Raw genomic sequence first — 19,992 nt, 5'->3', positions numbered from 1 at the left:
CATCAGAAAAACAATCAACATAATACATCCTATAAATAAGAAAAAGGAAAAGAACCACATGACCATTATCAATTGATGCAGAAAATGCATTTGACAAAATCCAACATCCATTCCTGATAAAAACACTCAACAAAGTAGAAACTGAAGGGAAATTCCTCAACATAATCAAGAGCATATATACAAAACCAGCAGCCTACATCACTCTCAATGGACATAAACTGAAAGCCTTCCCTCTGTGAACAGGAACCAGACAAGGATGCCCTTTATCATCACTTCTATTCAATATTGTGCTGGAAGTTTTAGCCAGAGCTATACAGCATGATAGAGAAATTAAATTGGTGAAGAGGAAGTAAAACTCTCCTTATTTGCAGATGATATGATCCTATACATAGCAAACCCCAAAGACTCAGCAAAAAAATTACTAGACCTCATTGAAAGATTCAGCAAAGTGGCAGGGTATAAGATTAACATACAAAAATCAGTTGGATTTCTCTATAGCAACAATGATAGCGCTGAAAAGAGCATTAGGAAAGCAATACCATTTACAATAGCTGCACAAAGGATGAAATATTTAGGCATCAACATAACCAGAGAAACAAAGGACCTATACAAAAAGAATTACAAAACACTACTACAAGAAACCAAAAGAGACCTACAGAAGTGGAAGAACATACCATGTTCCTGGATAGGAAGACTCAACATCGTGAAAATCTCAGTACTGCCCAAAGCAATTTACACATACAATGCAATCCCAATCCAGATTCCAACAACATTCTTCAAGGAGATGGAAATGACTATTACTAACTTTATATGGAAAGGACAGAGACCCAGGAAAAGCAAAGCACTGCTTAAAAAGAAAAACAAGGTTGGAAGTCTCTCACTCCCCAATTTCAAAATTTACTACGTGGCTACAGTGGTCAAAACAGCCTGATACTGGTACAATGAAAGATATATTGATAAAGGAACAGAATCGAGAATCTAGAAATTAACCCAACCACACACAGCCAAATGATTTTCGACAAAGTACCTAGGCATATTGCATGGGGAGAGACAGTCTCTAACAAATGGTGCTGGTAGAACTAGAAAGCTATATGTAAAAGACTGAAACAAGACCTTTGCCTCATGCCCTATACAAAAATGAACTCGGCATGGATTAAAGATCTAAATGTGAATCCCAAAATTGTGAAGGTCATTAATGAAAAAATAGGGACAAATGTGAGGGTGCTAATTCAGGGCATATACAGACTACCAAACATTTTGAAAAGTGAAAACAAAAATAGACAAAATATTAAAATTTTGAAACTTATGTGCATCGAAAGACTTCACCAAAAGAGTAAAAAGGGAACCCACAGAATGGGAAAAAATCTTTTGCAATGACACATCAGATAAGGGACTCATTTCTAAAATATATAGGAAACTACAACACCTCTACAAGATAAAGACAAATAACCCAATTAAAAAATGGGCACAGGGCATGAACAGACACTTCACCAAGGAGGAGATCCGGGCAGCCAACAAACATATGAAGAAATGCTCACGATCACTAGCCATCAGAGAAATACAAATCAAAACAACAATGAGATATCATCTCACACCAGCAATAACAGCAAACATCAAAAAAGCAGAGGACAACAAATGCTGGTGAGGATGCGGAAAGTCTGGGACCCTCCTACATTGTTGGTGGGAATGCAAAATGGTCCAACCACTCTGGAAAGAAATATGGCGCTTCCTCAGAAGATTGGAAATAGAAATACCGTATGACCCAGCAATTCCTCTACATGGTATTTACCCACAAGAAATGCGAGCCATAACATAAGTAGATATATGCACACCAGTGTTCACAGCAGCACTATTTACAACAGCAAAAAAAAATGGAGACAACCAAAATGCCCATCAATTGAAGAATGGATAAACAAACTGTGGTGCATACACACAATGGAATACTACGCTACCTTGAAGAACAACAAGAAAGCTGCAAGCCACCACATAACATGGATGAACCTTGAGGACATTATGCTGAGTGAAATTAATCAGTCACAAAAGGAGAAATACTGCATAAAACCATTATTGTGAAAGACTAAGAAAAAGAACCCACCCAAAGAGGGGGGATCGCTATATATAAGTGCTGATCACTGGTATGTATGGGATGACAGATGGGGAGGGAGTGAGGGGAAGAAAGCGCACAGTGTAGGGAATAGACACAGAAGAAACTGTGAGCCGGGGTGGGGGTGGGGGGCGCAAGGCTGGCAATACACAAGAAGGAGGAGGGGGGAAAGAACAAGGCAGACAGGAGAACGGTTGGGCAGGTTCGCATGGGCTAGGTGGGACAGAGCTAAATGACGAGGTATGCACAACCCTGGAATAACGGGGCTTCAGGAAACAGGGATTGAGGCATGGCTTGAAAGGGGGAAAAGATGGGAATAATGTTAGGATGCTTGGCTGTCTTTTGAATCTTGGTCTCCTTTGCCTACCATTGTGAAATAGACACTTGAGTGGGGGGTAGACAGCCAGAAACATCACAACAGAAAACATCTGGGCCTGTATCCAGCTTATAACGAACTGGAATACCTTGGGGGGGGGGTCGGGGGAGGCTGGAAACTGCCCAGACCCCAAACGGTGGTGGGACTATGATGGCATGGACAGATGGAGTGGCTGGGGACATGGGACTCAGGGAGGGAGAGGAGCTGTTTGCTGACAGCCGGGGGTGGGGTGGGCCTGTGGGCTGTATCCTTTGGTTATTTGATGTTGCATGGAGGGGATTTTAATCATTGCAATTAAATGAAATACGATAGGATGAATGTGAAACTGAAGTGGGACAGAGACATTAATAATAATGTATGCAAAACCTTGGAACAAAAGGGCTCTGGGATACAGAGATTGAAACATGGTTTGAATGGGGAAGAGGGGGGAAATAATGTTAAGATGCTTGGCTGTCTGTTGAATCTTGGTTTCCCTGGCATACCATTATAAAATAGACACTGGAAGGGGAGAGAAAGGAATAGCCAGAAATATCACCATAGAAAGCTTATAAGTCTGTCTTCTGCCTATAACTGATTGGAATACCTAAAATGGGGATACAACGTGCCTAGCGAAGGAGGCTTCCTGTGGAACTTCTGCATTACACAAGACCATAGGTGGAATCCTGAACAGCATCCAGAATCTTCTGAGGGGAAATTTCCACTTGAAAGGACAAGCAGACCAGCCTGGAGTGGCCAGAAGAACAGAAGATACTTCCTGAAAGAAAGACTGACAGGAAAAATACAAAACAATATAGGCAAGCTGACTGATTACTACAAGAACAAACAAGTGGCTTGCCCAGAAGACATTAAGGCAAGTGGTCAGGTCCCCCTCAGGGCAAACCCCCTTCTAAGACTAAGGTTCAATGGGAATGTGTGCTCTGATTGGTGACCACGTTCATCACCGATAAGGGAAATGAGGGAAAAACAGCAATAAAGCTGCGAGCTAAGCCCTACAATGCTCAATAGACTCCTGTGAACCCAGATGGAGACCTGGTTGGCTAGCAGTGTGCCAAGTCCAGGGGACTCTTGGACCCAGAGTCAGTGACATAGCCACAGAGGACTAGAGTGGAAAGTGAAATGTCCAGCTGATAAGATGAGAGGGCACATGCATACGTACACCCACACTTGCAGATAATACCCAGTTGACCTGGTTTCAATGGCTGGATGATCAGAGCTCAACTAGAAGAAAGAAGAGCGAAAAAAGAATAATCTGATACAATTTGATGAACTTGACATACACCTATGGACAGGGATGAGCAACTTGGACATTAGCTACCCAGAATGGAGGGGGAGGGGGTGGCTACAGAGGCAAGAAGTGCCTGGCTTACAAGCTTTCAAGAGGGAACCTAGATCCAGATGGCGTGAAGCAAGGTAGAATCTCCACTGAGTAGTATCCATTCTGTCTAGTAAGGGCTGATAAAAGGTGATGCGGATTGGTCTCTTGCGATACAATAGCGAATAATTGTTATCAGGACTGATTGTAAGGGCTGGAATGTAAAGGTAAACTTTCGGGACAAACAGAGGGGAGTGATTAACCTTTCAGTCTAGGAGCAGAGGTCCCTGGGACCATCAAAGGAGAAGAGCAGAGAATGGAACCCTACCCAGAGAAGCAGTGATGCCAGGGATGGAGGCAGAGCCGATGACGTGGGGAGATGGAACAGCTGGGGACTTTGGACTCGGACAGGGAGAGGGGCGGTATGCGGAAGACTTGGGGGCAGGCTTACAGGGTATACCCTTTGGTTGGTGGATGATGCATGGAAGGGATTGCAATCATGGCAAGGAAACGATATACAACGGCATCAATGTGAAGCTGATGTCCTCCTATGTAAACAATCACATAATTCACAATAAAGCATTAAAAAAAAAAAGTCATTTATGGGATTCAGGGGCCGTGTAGCCCAGGCCTCCTGTCTCTCTGATCTCCCCCACAGGTCCACCTGCTGGCAGCTACATGTTTGTTATAATCCCACGTCCCTCTAATTTTCCTCTGGGGGTCTCTCTTCTTCTGTAGGTGTAGGGTCCTGTCTTCCAAGAGCCAATGCTTCCATCTTGGAAGTGAGCAACCCAGTGATGTCAGGGATGGCCAGGGAAGTGGCTACTGGATCGTGAAGGAGCCGTGATTTGTGGGAAGAGAAAATGACAAAGGCCTCTGTTAACTGGTGGCCAAACCGCTTGTCCCCATGCCACAGGCTGACCATGCATGCCCTCCCCAACGTCCTCTGCCTCCCCCAGGTCCCCTTTGACCTGTCCCCACAGTGTCTGCATAAGACTCTAAAATCGTGTACTGAATGATGTCACCCCAGCTCCTGGACTCACCTTCATCCTGCTCAGACTCTCCGGGGTCCTTCCTACGGTCCCCCTCTGGACCAACTGAGGGGACAGTCATTTTGTTGATATTGGTTGTACCCTCAGGATACACTTGGACGTTTACTTTCTGGGCCCTCTTGGTGAGGTCCTGGTTTGGGTATATGCTCTGCACATGAGACTTCTCAACAGCAGTGGCAGAGACTGTGGGTCAGCCAGAAAGACAGATGCTGGAATTAGAGGGTGACCCTGGAGCCCTGGTCCCAGCCTGGTTCACAGGCCTCTCTTCTGTGGACTTCCTACCCAGGGGGTCACTGTCCCACCTCCCAGACCATGCCCACACTGTCCCCCACCTGAGCTGCCCCTGCCTCTGGCCACTTCAGGTTCATGTCCCCCATTCCTCACTCTGCTATCTCCCTCAGGCTCAGCAGCTGCCAGCCGGGAGAAGTTCTAGAAACTTCTGGCGTTCTTGCTTCCCTTCTTCCCCTGCAATTCCTCTGAAGGCTCCTTTGCTGTTCCTGTGCCCCAGCCCATGCCTGGACTCACAGGGTAGCAGAAGACTGAGAGCCTGGGTCACTGAGTAGCCATATCTCTTATATGGAACTAGGTCCCCAGGTTGCCTGCTGGTTCCATGTTCCTTAGAGGCACTCTTCCTGATTGCAGCTGTTTCCCCGACCTTGCTTCTGCTGGCCTGCTTCTCACCCATTTTACACATGAGGAAACTGAGGTTCTGAGGGTGGGTGGTGAGGTATGGAAACTCAGACTTTAAACTCTAGAAGTCCCACCTGTTCTACCCTGGTGCAGCCTTTTGGTGGAAGGACAGGACTTTTCTATAGAGACACTGGCTCAAGATTCTTCTAGCGGGGGGATGTGAGGTGTGGGCAAGAGAAGGCTACCTGGTAGGCTGCAGTTAGGCCCCTCGTCCAGGGTGTTCTGAAAGCACATCTCGTTGTAGTCTCCTTGTTGTACCTGTCTGCACAGCACCACACGAATGTTCTGGGAGCTGCCGGCACTGGTTGGAGCCTCCTGCTTGAAGAGATCATCTGGTGCCATTGGAGAGGGGCAGGAGGGAGCCTTGTAGCCTGGCAGGGGAGGCAGCAACATGTCTCCTCTGGAGGGGACTCCAGACTTTACTGTCCTCCTTTTCCCAACCCCTCCTCACACGCACTATCCTGCCAGGTGGAGGAGACTGGGCTCTTTACTCTCCCTAGACGCCATTGGACTGGGAACCAACAATACCAGACTCGAGGCATTTTTAGGAGATGAGAGTCGCTGGGGTACTGGCAAGCCCCAGAGGCAGCAGGTATTGAAGTGGAAGGAAAGCAGGAGAGGTCTGATCTAGGCACAAAGAAGGACTTACTCATTTTCTGGGTGACAAACCCAGGACCAGGCCATGAAAGTGGTCCTTGAGCCACCCTTTGTTCTCAGAGGATTAACCCTACAACATTTCCCATCATCCTTCGGGAGGGTCAGGTGTCTCTCCAGGTCCCCACTCCTGGTTGTCGAAGGCTTACCCCTCTCCTTATTTGAGTGTTTCTGTATGGTGTTATTGTCTCCAATCTGGATGCCTTCAGAGTTTGAAATGGAAATGTAGCCATTGGGTCCGTTCTGGATGGTCATGTTGACTATACTTTGCTGGTACGTATTTTCAGTGGACTGACTTTTTCTCCTGGAATCTTTTACAAAAAAAAAAAAAATCCACTCAACCCTGGAGGTAACCTTATAGCTCACAAAATAGTGTAATCTATATGTACTGTACTCCTTTAAAAGAATCATGTACATGAAATCACATGGTTAACAATGACTTTTAAACAAAGATGAGAGCATAAAGGGACAGGGAGACTAGAAAAATGGAAATGGAGCAACCAGAATGGAAATATTGGGACTGCTTACACATTGTACAGAATGTGGCCACTGTCACTGAGTCATTTGTGTAGAAATTGTTGAATGAGAATCTCATTTGATGGGTAAACCTTTATCAAAAACACAATGAATTATAATTTAATGATAGTATTTTACTTTATCCATTTGTACCTCTCTAAGAGTCAAGGGCTGCAAATATCAGAAGCACCAACAACTCTTGTTAAAACATAGATCCCCAGGACCCTAGCTTGAGGGTTCAGAGTCAGTTGGTCCCAGATGGGGTCCAGGAACTAGCATAGTTAGCAACGCAGCTGCTGATTAATGGAAATCGCCATGACAGATCATTCTTCCTATGTGCTCTGCAACCTCCATGACCAGATATCCACAGTGCTGGCCCTTTAACCACTGCCTAGTCACTGTCCCCTTCCCCGAGGCAGGCATGCCCTGACAACTGTGCTCCAAAGCCTTCCCCATCCAGTCATGGCTGCAAGATGACTATCCACAGGCCAAGTCTGGGTACAGATGTGCTTTGTTTGGTTTTCATGGCATTTTCTTATTCAAAATGCAAAAGGCATCGTTTCTTTTATTATTAATATTTGGCTTTCTGACTCTGTGCCTCACGATTTTCTGCTCTTTAATAAGGAAAGAGCTTCGAGTTTTCATGGACATATTTAGCACATATGAAACCACCGTGTTTTTTGGTCTTGGACAATCTCAGAAGCACTTTAGGTCAGCGGGGGCACATTCTTGGTATAAAGGGAAACAGTTCTATGACGGAGGGTTCCAGACAGCCTAGTTTTATTAGAGACTGTATTGTAGGACAGCCCGCAATGGTAGGTCAGAGCTGGACCATTTTGAATGCCTCTGTGTAGGAGTCCTGGTGTGGTGCTGTAGGATAATGTACTGGACTGCAAGGTTGGCAGTTCAAACTCACCAGCTACTCCTAGGAAACCCTACACAGGGCCACTATGAGTCCAGACTGACTCAACGGTGCTTAACAACAACAACTTAACAACATATAGGAGTCCTGGTGTGGTGCTGCAGAATAATGCACTGGACCGCAAGGCTTTAAATTGCAAGGTCAGAGATTCAAACTCACCAGTTGCTCCTTGGAAACCCTGTACAGGGTTGCTATGAATTGGAACTTGACTTGCTGGCACTTAACAACAACAATCCTGTGTCCCCAGAAGAGAAAAAAGAAAACTTGTATGGCATTTTGAGGGACCCATATTTGTCACCAATGTGACTGGCAATCTGTCCTCACAGTAGTATTAGGGGACTGACACCCCCCGGTGCCCCATGAGCTGGGGTACAGGGCCAATTCATGGGGCCACAGTGGGACTTACATGGTGGTCTTTCCCAACAAAGTAGTATTTAAAAGCCCATATCAGCAATGGTACTCTTATAAAGATGCATGCAATCCAAGTTCGTCATTCAATATTCATTATTACTCTAATGTGACTCACTACCCCCACCCCACCCCCAAAACCTCCAATTTGAAAAGACATGAAAATGAAAGCATTTTCATGGACCTCTAAAAGTACCATGGGCTCTCGGCCCTGTGTCTGACCTGGGACACACCCTCTGAGTCTCTAAGCCCCAGCCTTGTCTCCTCTTCTGGCAACTTAAAAACCCCACATTACCAATCTTGGATGGTCCTCTGTACTCCAAGGCTGATAAAGTTGGGGATGGGCCACCTCCCCTTCCTGGTTGCTGCCACCAGCACACCCCATTCCCCTGGGACCTCCCAGAACTGTTGGGGGCATGTTTAACAAGGCAGAGTGGACCCTAGAGGGTAGCAGTTTCTCCCTAAAGCTCAGACCCACTGCCCTGACCCAGGTGCAGACAGTAGGTGAGGACTCACCTGGCCCATAAATCGCCCACAACTTTGTATTCTTATCAAGGCTCAGGAGGTGATTGTTCCTCATTGCGTACAGGTCTGGGTTGACGTCTTTCGCTGTCTTCCTTCCTAGAGCGTGGGCAATGCCCAGGGCGCTCTGGGGCCCCTTGGTTTCCAGCAGCTTGTAAATTGCTTTCCCTGAAAGCAGGAGGCAGGTGGCTAACAGACTGGATCCCTGTGGTCTGGATCTGCTCTGGCACCTATGATTCTGTAGCACTGAGTGAGTGAACTGCCCCTCTGTGCCCAGTCTCCCCATCTGTAAAATGGGCCTCATAATACTGCACCACAGAGGTTATGGTTAAGTGCCATCCAGTTGATTTCAACTCATAGCAACCCGGAATAGGGTTTCCAAGGAGTGACTGGTGAACCTCCGACCCTATGGTGAACAACCTAGTGCATATCTTACAGCATCATTCCAGTATACATGGCTGTTTTTGTGAAGTGCCGACCTTGTGGTCCAGCACATTATCCTACAGAAACACACCAGGACTCCAGTATACATGCTTGGTGCATAAATTACATGAACTGATCAAAGAGGACTCCCAGTGTGGCATAAATGGGGCTCAGCCACTGATTTAAAGGTTGGAGATTCGAGTCCACCCAGAGGTTCCTCAGAACAAAACCCTGGCAATCAACTTAAAAAAAAATTGTTGTAAAGTTATCCATTAAAAATCCCATGGAGCAAACTTCTATGCTGACATACAACTTAAAAAAATTTTGTTGTAAAGTTATCCATTAAAAATCCTTTGGAGCAAAGTTCTATGCTGACGACGTACCATGAGTCAGGGAATTGTTGGCAACTGGCTATTGATCAAAGATAATAATTCCTTGTCTATTTAAAGACTTCATTGGGAAGACTGAGTCTCGCCTCTGAACACGGTGGGGACCTCGTGATGGTGCGCCATGCTTCTTGAGCAGTCTTAACACTCCAAGAGGTCTTGGGGAGTGAAAGGGAAGGAAGATTCTTACGCTGTTTGCTGAGTGGGGACCCAGGATGTTGGGGTATGTCTTCTGAGTCTTGCAGGCACTTCTGGGCTGGAGAAAGAAAACTGGGTCAGAGGAAAGGGAACAAGGAGAGGAACTGGTCTCTACAAGGTAAAGGAGGGTCATTCTAAAGAAGAGTTGCTGCAGACTGCTTCACCATTCCTAACTCAGATTCCAGAATGAAACAAATTAGGTTTAAATTCCTTCTGACTGTATGGCCTTAAAGGTGTTCCAGAACCTTTCTGGGCTTCAGCTTCCTTTTCTGTAGAATTGGGGGAATTTTTCCTAGGGTGAGATTTCTTTTGTGTAGCACAGGATAGAGTAGGTTAGAATAGAATAGCATAGAATTAGCATAGAATATAAAAGAACCTATTAGAGCATATTAAGGAGCTCTGGTAGCATAGTGGTTACGAATCGGGCTGCAAACCTCAAGGTCAGCAGTTCAAAACTACCAGCTGCTTCGCGGGAGAAAGATGAGGCTTTCTGCTCCCGTAAAGATTTACAGCCTCGGAAATCCTGTTCAGGGTCGCTATGGGTCGGAACCGACTCAACGGCATTTAACAACAACAACTACATGAGAGAATATTGAATTAGACTAGATTAGACTGGTGTTGTTGGTTAAACCCTATCGAGGCAGGTTCCAACTCACTGGTTAGTTGGTTACATGTCTTGGAGTTGGTGTATCATGGAGTTGGTTCTGACTCCTGGCAACCCAGTATAGGATTCCTGAGGCTGTAAATCTTTACCAGAGCAGAAAGCCTCATCTTTCTCCCACAGTACAACTGGTAGTTTCGACCTGTTGACCTTGAGGTTAGCAGTCCAACTCATAACCACTATGCTACAATAGTGACCTTGTATAGGGTTTCCGAAGAGCAGCTGGTGGGGTTGAACCACTGACCTTGTTGTTAGCAGTTCAGTGCTTACCCTACAGTGCCACACCAGTACTCCAGATTAGATTAGACTAGAATAAAATCTCCATCCCAGGGATACAAAGGATCAAATCAAGGGACCCAGAACCCCTAGGCACAGGTCCCTCCCACCATTGTTGTTGATGTTGTTAAATGCCATCGAGTTGGTTCCAACTCATAGTGACCCCTTAGGGTTTCTGAGGAGAGACTGGTGGACTTGTGGTTAGCAGCCCAGTGCTGATCCTACAGTGCCACACCAGGACTCCCCAAACATCGGCCAGCTTTTTTTGTTACTGGCCATAAAACTAGAAAAAACCTTATACAGGGTTGCTATGAGTCGGAACCGACTCCAAGGCACTTAACAACAAAAAACAATGGAGAATGATACCGGAGTCTTGGTGTGGTGCTGTGAGATAATGCACCGGACTGCAAAGTTGTTTTGAACAGCAAAGTCGGTGGTTCAAACTCACCAGCCACTCCTCGGAAGCCCTATAGGAAACTCTATAAGAGTTGCTACGAGTTGGAACCAACTTGATGGCTTTTAACAAAAATAACAACAAGAATGATACTGAGGGGCCCTGGTGACACAGCGGTTAAGCAGTAACTAAAAGGTCAGTGGTTCGAACCCAGCAGCCTCTCTGGTAGGGAAAGATGTGGCAGTCTGTAAAGATGACACCCTTGGAACCCTGTGGGGCACGTCTACTCTCCTCTTAGGTTGCTATGAGTTGGCCTAGACTCAATGGCAGTGGATTTTAGTGTGATACTAATTTTGTTTTATTACTATTGTTATTATTGTCACTATTGTTTTCTGTAAGGAGCTGTGGTAGCATAGTGGTTACGAATCGGGCTGCGAACTTTAAGGTCAGCGGTTCGAAACTACCAGCTGAAAGATGAGGCTTTCTACTCCCATAAAGAAATACACCCTCGGAAACCCTGTACAGGGTCGCTATGGGTCAGAGCCGACTCAATGGCACTTAACAACAACAACAACAATTGTTTTCTGTAGGAGTCCCTAGGTGACATGAACAGTCAGGCTTTTGACTTTCTTTGTGTGCTTCTGAAGAAATGTCTGGCAATGTTTCTAAAAGGTCACAGCTTGGAAAACCTTACAGAGCAATTCTACTCTGCACACATGGGGTCTCCGTGAGTCGGAATCCTATCGGCAGCAGCTAACAACAACCACAACCTCATATTCGGTTACTATGATCAGTGTTTGCTGAGGACCTTTCGGTGCTAGCCCGGACATGAGCACAGCTTGTGACCCTCTTGGTGGCCTAAGAAGCAGCTTATTGTCATCTCCCTTGGCCAGGAAAGGAAATCAAGACAGAGGGAAGGAGAATGAGGACATGGCTAAGCCCTGTGTGAAGCCAGGTCTGTGGTCTCAAAGTTGGGCTTCCCCACTGTCTGGATGACTTTGCTGGGTCCTACCTGCCTCCTCTGATGTGCAGTGACTGAGCTCCAGATTAGCTGGCACCGTGGGAACCACACCTCCATTTCCAGCCCCTCCTAGGCACCAGGTGGCAGGTTTTTCCAGGGTGACTACCGACTTCTCCTTCAATTGGTAGAGGACCCGGTTGATCTCCTTCTTGGGCACTTGGCATGTCTTCACCAGCTGGGCAGTCTTCAGGGAGCAGCCAGCCTGCTGAAGTACCCTCAGGATTTGCTGCTCCAGCTCACCTAGGAAAGGGACAACAGGAACAGAAGAGGACTGAGTCTATCTCACTGGGCCCCAGAAAGGCCAGGGCTGAGATGGAGCAGGGACCCTTTCCTTTGCTTAGTGAGACACTGGCTGACAGCTGGGTGGCCAGAGGAAACGTCTGGGGGAAGGTAGAGGGAAGAGCAAGGGGAGAGTTTCTGCTTGGGGACATGAAACTTGTGTGCTCTGGTCTCCTTCACTATCTTCCCCATGAAGGAAGCCAGCCTTTTCAGACTCTAACAGAGTAGGAAGTAACCCCACTGTTAGTTCCATCTATGCAACAGTGCCTGGCTTCATTTCAGCCAGATTCCAGCTGTTTCTGTATTACCTTTAGTAAAACTTGACTTGCATGGGCTATCAGTGATCTTGTCCGAGAATTTCCGCATTCCATTGGGTCACCTCTCTTTGGAATGGATGCAAATATGGATCTCTGTCATTCAGTTGGCTACGTAGTTGTCTTCCAAATTTCTTGGCATAGATGAATGAGTGTCTCCAGTGCCACATCAGTGTGTTGAAAGATTTCAATCTGTATCCCATCAATTCCTGACATCTTGTTCTTTGCTAATGTTTCCAAGGTACCTTGGACTTCTCCCTTCAGTACCATTGACTCTTGATCATATGCTGCCTCTTGAAATGGTTGAACGTGGACCATTTCTTTTTTGTAGAGTATTCCTTCCATTTTTGTTTTTATGCCTTCTGTATCATTCAATATTTTGCCCATAGAACCCTTATGTCACAAACCATCACATTAGGGGTGAGTTTGACCAAATATAGCAGGCCAATTTTTTTTTTTAATTTTGATTTTTTAAAAGTTTTTATTGCGCGTTGAGTAATAGTTTATATGAAAGAACATCGGTTTTGCACTCATCCTGTCATATTTCATTTCGTTGCAATGATTACAATCTCCTCTGTGCATCATCATTCAACAGTATTTGCTTCTATTTTGGGATGTACACAAAAACACTCAGGAATATATAATCACTTAAACAACCAAAGGGCACATTCTGCAAGCCTAGCAGGACTTTTGTTATTTGATGACTTTGTATGGTCTGTGACTGATGTCATACATTTTGGCAGAGAAAAGGTTCTCCACTCCTGTGCTACAACAAAGGCACAGAAAACCAAATGAGACAGTTGCAGATGATAGTTTTGGAACTCTGAGCTTCAGATGAAGGGATAGAGAAGTGGGTTGAACACTTACTAGAAGACAGAGCTGAGCAGAGGCACCACAAGAAGACGTGAGTGCTGAGCGCTGGTGGCCAACTCAACCTGCCACAGCCATCCCGAGTGTTTGTGAGCATCTTCAGAGACAAGAAAACATATTTGCATTGCAGAAACGTACCTGTGGCTCACTGGACTAGGGTGCAATTTTTCTCTTGTTCCCCACACTCTCTTGACGACCAGAGGTAAGGCCGGCCTCCTTCCCGTGTACACCCCTAAGGAAACTCCTGCTCTCCAGGTGGTTGGAGTCACACGGAGGTGAGCCCTGAGGTTGTGAGTCCCATTGAGGTGGGGGCGCACCATCTGCAATAACCTCACTCAGGTGGGCCTTGCTCTGAATCTGCAAAGTCGATCCTGGCCAGCCCTGGATTAGCTCTGACTAGAAGTAGCTGAACAATTGTGTGGGATTGAGAAAAACGGAAAGAAAGACTGGTTGTCTATGTGGGTCAGCCTGGTGCAATGTGGCCTTCCTGGACTTTCTTGGGCAGCTGTGAAGGCAAGAGGCCAGTAGGTGGTGTAGGGGCATACCACTTATTGGTAGAAAGAAAGTTGTTGCCAGTTTTTTTATTTTGGTACTATTTTCTTTTTTCTGCTGCTGTTTGATGGTTTGTTGCTTCCCTTCTCTCTTGTGTGTGTGTTTTCTCTTCTTGCAACCATACAGTTCAGCCACAGGCAAACCCTCTGCAGTCTCACCAATTGGACAAGAGCCAATACCAACAACTATACACCAGATCAATGACAACAACTGAGATCAGCTAAATCCACCCGGAACTAAACTAACTGAACAACAAACAGAAATCTGTTCACAAACTCATCTCCTGATCACTTTCATCAGGAGTCAGTTGGTGAGTGCCTAAGAACACACCAACATACAATCATTAACTTAATACAAATACAACATCACAATGACTCAGTAGCAGCAGACAATTTCTGTTCACGTGAAGAAACAAGACAGAGTAGCAACAAACAGATGACCAAGAGGCAGAGCTAGAAAATGCTTTGAGGATAAAAAGGTATTGGAATTACCTGAAAAATAATTCAGGAGAATGATATTTAGGTACCTCCAAATGATTGACCAAAAGGTTGAGGAAAACAAGGAAGAATTCAGGAAAGTACTACAGGAATAATCAAACAATATAGATAAAGGATCAGGACAATACAAAACCTGCATATAGAAATTCAGAAGAGTAATACTAAGATCCAACTATCAACACTCGCGGAAGCAGCAGTCAAGAGATCTTGACTTGGGCAAATTGCATTGGGCAAATCTGCTGCACAGGAACTTTTAAAAGTGTTGAAGAGCAAGGATGTCAGCTTGAGGACTAAGGTGCGCCTGACCCAAGCCATGGTGTTTTCAATAGCCTCATATGCATGTGAAAGCTGGACAGTGAATAAGGAAGACCGTAGAAGAATTGATGCTTTTGAGTTATGGTCTTTGAGGAGAACATTGAAAGTGCCAAAAGAACCAATAGATACGTTTTGGAAGAAGTGCATCCAGAGTGCTCCTTGGAGGCCAGGATGATCAAACTTCATCTCTTATACTTCGGACATATTATCAGGAGGGACCAGTTGCTGGAGAAGAATATCATGTTTGGTAGGGTGGAGGGTAAGAGGAAAAGAGGAAGACCCCCAATGAGATGGATAGACCAAGCAGCAGTGTCAGTGGGCTCAAGTGTGTCAACAGTAGTGAGGTTGGCTCAGGATGGGGCAGTGTTTTGTTTTGTTGTGCATAAGGTCACTATGAGACGGTACCAACTCGATGGCACCTAACAACATATTATTTATATATTATATATATATGGAGCTCTGGTAGCGTAGTGGTTATGAATTGGGCTGCGAACCGCAAGGTCTGTAGTTCAAAACTACCAGCTGCTTCGTGGAAGAAAGATGAGGCTTTCTGCTCCCATAAAGAATTACAGCCTCAGAAACCCTGTTGAGGGTCGCTATGGGTCAGAACGGACTCCACAGCACTTAACAACAACAACAACATATATATCTATATATAGATACATAGATCCATAGATATATAAGTTTGAAAGAGGATATTTGCACATTAGTATTTACCTTTCTTGCACACACAATCATGAATGTGTGGAGCAGACAGTGGACAAAATGATGAAACTTCCTAGATATTATCAAACATCTTGAGGCAATGAGTTGCTGGACTTGGGGGCTCCGGACCGTAGTCTCAGGGACACTACAGTCAACTGGCACAGCAGAGTCCACAGGACAGTATTCTGTATCCTACTTTGGTGAGTAGCATCTGGGATCTTGAAATCTCATGAGTGGCCCTTTACAGTACAGCTCTTCATTTCTCCATGTGTGGAAGAAAGACGAGTGATGAGAATTGAAGAGGCTTGGAATCAATGAGTCCAATGGACTAATGGAACCTGTGAACATCAATCTCCATGATGCTGAGACCAGAGGAACTAGATGGTGTCTGGTTATCATAACCAATTGCTCTGAAAGGGATCACAGTATAGGGTCCCAGATAGAGTGGGAGAAAATATAGAACAAAACTCAAAATTACTGAAAAAAAAAAAAAAAAGACAGGACTTACTGGTCAGAAAGAGATGGGAGGAACCTGAGACTATGACCCTCGACCACCCTTCAGATCTGGAAAGGAGCTCATGCCTGTGACCCAGTTTTCAAGAAGCACATAGGTATACAGGGGGTGGACAACAATACTAGTTAGGTCTGCTCACCAGGGGATGGTCAGCCCCACAAAATCAAAAGGGCAGCATTTTCCTAAGCACAAAGTTGAGAGGGAATGGGAAGGTGGGTGGAATGGAAACAGGAATCACAGGGAGGAAGCGGGATCACTATTGTTGCAGGGAGAGGATTGCAATCATTGAGATGAAACAAAGTGTGTGATTTGTTGAACGTAAAACTCAGAAGTCAAATGACATATTGCATTGGGCAAATCTGCTACAGAAGACCTCTTTAAAATGTGAAATAGCAAAGATATTACTTTGAAGATTAAGCTGTGCCTGATCCAAGCCATGGTTTTTTTCAATCGCCTAATATGTATCTGGAGTTCTTGTGTGGTGCTGTGGGTTAATGCGCCAGACTGCAAAGCCATTTGAACTGCAAGGTCAGAGGTTCAAGCTCACCAGTCACTCCTTGGAAACCATATATAGGGGCGCTATGGGTCGGAACTGACTCAACGGCACTTAACAACAACAACAACAACAATATGTATCTACCATCCATCCGCTCATTGGTAAACCCTATACTATGAGTTCTTCTATGAGTCGGAACTGACTCCATGACACACAATGACAATGATATTCATGTGAAAGTGGATAATGAATGATGAAGACAGAGAAGAATTGATCCCTTGGAGTTATAGTGTTGGCAAAAAAATATTGAAAGTACCACGGGCAGTCAGAAGAACAAACAAATCTGTCTTGGAAAATGTCCAGCCAGAATGTTCCTTAGAAGCGAGGATGGTGAGGCTGCGTCTCACATACTTTGGACTTGTTATCAGGAAGTACCAGTCCCCAGACAAGGACATCATGCTTGGAAGGTCAGTGAAAAAGAAGACCCCAAACGAGATGAACAGACACAATGAATACAACAGTGACTTCAGTGAGGATGGTCTAGGACTCGGCAGTGTTTTGTCTGTTGCACAAATGGTGACTCTGAGTAGGAATCAACTTAACAAAACCTAACAACAACAAGGAGGACATGAGTCATCCTAGCTCCTACCCAAGGTAGAGTCTCAAACATCAAAACCAGCTGCTCTTCCGGGAGCCAAACCCAGAGGAATGAGTCTGAGGACTGGGTGGGGTTGGCACAGGAAACCCCAGCGCCCAGCTGGGAAGAGCCTGAAGTAAGCAGAGGCCCTCCTCTCACCAGGAAGTATCTCCTCCCCAAGAGCCCCAAGGAAAACTCAGAGCAGGGCCTGTCCTGCCAGTGGCTCTCTCCTTTGCCTTCTAGGTTTTTCTATCTTGGTGCAGGGCTCAGTGGGGCAGGAGATAAATAGGCAGTTCCCCTTGTGGTCAGAATGTTTTCATCCTCACTGGACTCAGGGGAGGAGGAAGTAGAAGACCCTTCACCCCAAATAACACTGGCAGCGGGCAGGGGAAGCTCTACCCAGCAGGCTGCACACCTGGTCTTTGCCTGGATTGGAAAAGAGTTTTGATCTTGTAGTGCCTGCTCTGGAAGTTGGCTCACTTTTCTCGCTTCCCTTGCCTCCTTCCATCTCCTCTGACCCCAGTATAATGGTCTCAGTGACTTAGTGAGGCCGAATCAGAACCACAGGGCTGGCTGGTTCAGGCTCCCAAGTACCAGTCAGTGTGTCTGCATACGGATGTTGTCTAATGGACCAAGTGTAAGCAGCTGTCATAATGGCGATACATCAAGTAGAGAAGAGAGACGTGCCCTCTGCCCCGAAGCACCCTTTATTCTTCCTTTGGGTCCTGTGATGGCTGTCTCCCAGGTTTGAATCATTTACTGTGTCTCAGTTTCCCCATCTGTAAAATGGGCATAATAACATCACTGGAGTGCTAGTGTGGCACTATAGGATCAGCACTTGACAGTGAATCACAAAGTAGGCCGTTCAAACCCACCAATGGCTCCTCGGAAACCCTCTACACAGTCACTATGAGTCGGAACTGACTCGGTGGCACTTAGCCATAACCATTATAACCAACTTCAAAGACTGTGGTGTCGATTACACAAGAGAACAACACAAAGCACACAGACCACAGGGCTAAGTGGGTGCCCGAGCCCAGAATTCATTCATCATCAGCTGCCACTGCTCTTGTTCAGAAGGAAAGCATTATCTGACGCAAGAAGGAAACTGAGGAAGGTTGTGGGGCGGAGGAAGCATACACTCACATACACATCTTACCTAAAGCAACTCCTTTTGTCAAAATGAGTATAATAAGCAGTTTCCAGCCCTGGCTCCAACACTCACCAGTGTTCCTGCCCTCAAGAGAGTCACCGCCCTCCCAGGTCCTCAGGTATCTCCTCTGTAAGGAGGGGAGAACCCTGGAAAACACTGCTGAAGGCTATTGTTGCAAAGATGCACAACTGTTGAGCTGTGCATAAAACCCAAAACCAAATCCACTGCTGGCAAGTCCACTCCGACTCCTTGCCACCCTCTAGGTGAGAGAATAGAACTGTCTATAAGAAATCCTGGTGTAGTGCTGTGAGTTAATGAGCTGGACTTCAAGGTTGGTTTGAGCTGAAAAGTTGAAGGTTCAAGCTCAGCAGATGCTCTATACAGGGTTGCTATGAGTTGGAACCAACTCAACAGCACTCGACATCAACATAGGGTTTCCGAGGCTGTAAAGCTGTATGGAAGCAGACAGCCACATCTTTCTCCTTTGGTACGAGGGGTGAGTTCAAGCCAACAACCCTTTGGCTAGCAGTTCAAGGCTTAACCCACTGCACCACCAGGATTCCTGAAGCAACACACTCAGCCCTCCAAACAAACTCGCATTCTTCCTCCTGTTATTGCTGTTGTTGAGAACACAGTTGTTGCCAGGATTGGTGATGGTGGTTTTGTGCCGCGGAGTCAGTTCCGACTCATAGCGACCCTGTACAGGGTTTCTGAGACTGTAAATCTTTATGGGAGCAGAAAGCCTCATCTTTCTCCTGCGGAACAACTGGTAGTTTCAAACTGCTGTCCCTGAGGTTAGCAGCCTGATTTGTAACCACTACACAGTAGAGCCTGTGAAACATCTAGAAAGAGCAGGTCAGAACCCCACTGGACTGCTACGTCTTTTTGGATGGAAGAAGTTAGTGTACCTTTTTTGCCTGGGTCATCTGTGGCCTCAGCCATGCTGAATGGTGGCCCGGACTCCTGGTGAAGGATCCTGGTGGACGTTGGTGGGATCGAGGTTGGGAGTCCTTTTCTGGTACTGCTCTCCAGTGGTTTTTAACTCACCAGCTAGCAGCTGTCAGCAGTTCACAACCCGGAAGCAACCCTGTTTGGTTTCTGACCAGCCAAACCCAACAAGTTTCTGCAGAAAAAGAAAATGAAAGCTATGTGGATGGCTTTCGAAAGCTTCCCATTTCTGAAACTAGACTAACAGATTAGAAATGCTTTCTTGCAGCTACTTCACAAACATGCCGGAAAGTAACATCTGGGGACATGGGTTGATGAGTGGCGAGAAAGGCAGGCTTGGAGCCAGGATGTTTGGGTTCAAAGCCAGTCCCTGCCACCACCGGCTGTGTGACCGGAGTCACTTACTTAACCTCTCTGTGCCTCATTTCCTTGGCTACAAAATGAAGTTACTAGAAGTGCTAATGTCACATTGTAAACGTGAGGTGTGTTGACACGTTATGGTATGTGCATAATCACCACCATAAAAAAAGAGAAAGGGGGGGGGGAATTACTTACCTTTTGGGGCCCTGGGGAGACTAGATGGGTCAACCAACCCACTGAGCAGTCTGATATGTTGTTGGTCCCTACTCATAGTGACCCTGTATAGGGTTTCCGAAGCTGTACATCTTTGAGGGGTTAGAAAGCGAGGCTTCAACCCCTACCTTGTGATTCGCAGTTCAGTGCTTAACCCTCAGAGCCACCAAGTCCCCCATTATAAACTCATACATTTTTTTTTTTTTTAATTTAAGGTTTTTATT

At 45.9% G+C, this 19,992-nt stretch overlaps 1 protein-coding gene across 1 annotated transcript in view; it reads right to left on the bottom strand.

Moving 5' to 3' along the window:
- The window catches only part of ZBP1 (Z-DNA binding protein 1), a 31,960-nt gene extending 12,771 nt beyond the window's left edge, over positions 1–19,189 (bottom strand). The window contains exons 1-6 of the mRNA XM_006839310.1: positions 19,156–19,189; positions 11,907–12,155; positions 8,551–8,724; positions 6,338–6,499; positions 5,720–5,905; positions 4,836–5,027 (exon numbers count right to left, since the gene is read on the bottom strand). Coding sequence (XP_006839373.1) covers positions 4,836–5,027; positions 5,720–5,905; positions 6,338–6,499; positions 8,551–8,724; positions 11,907–12,155; positions 19,156–19,189 — 997 coding nt within the window. The remainder of the gene's footprint in view (positions 1–4,835; positions 5,028–5,719; positions 5,906–6,337; positions 6,500–8,550; positions 8,725–11,906; positions 12,156–19,155) is intronic.
- Positions 19,190–19,992: the final 803 nt, after the last annotated feature.

The sequence above is a fragment of the Chrysochloris asiatica genome, unplaced genomic scaffold (assembly GCF_000296735.1).
Source record: "Chrysochloris asiatica unplaced genomic scaffold, ChrAsi1.0 scaffold00023, whole genome shotgun sequence".
Taxonomy (NCBI): Eukaryota; Metazoa; Chordata; class Mammalia; order Afrosoricida; family Chrysochloridae; genus Chrysochloris; species Chrysochloris asiatica.
The sequence above is the reverse complement of the archived record's forward strand: the minus strand, read 5'-3'. Positions and strand labels throughout refer to the sequence as shown.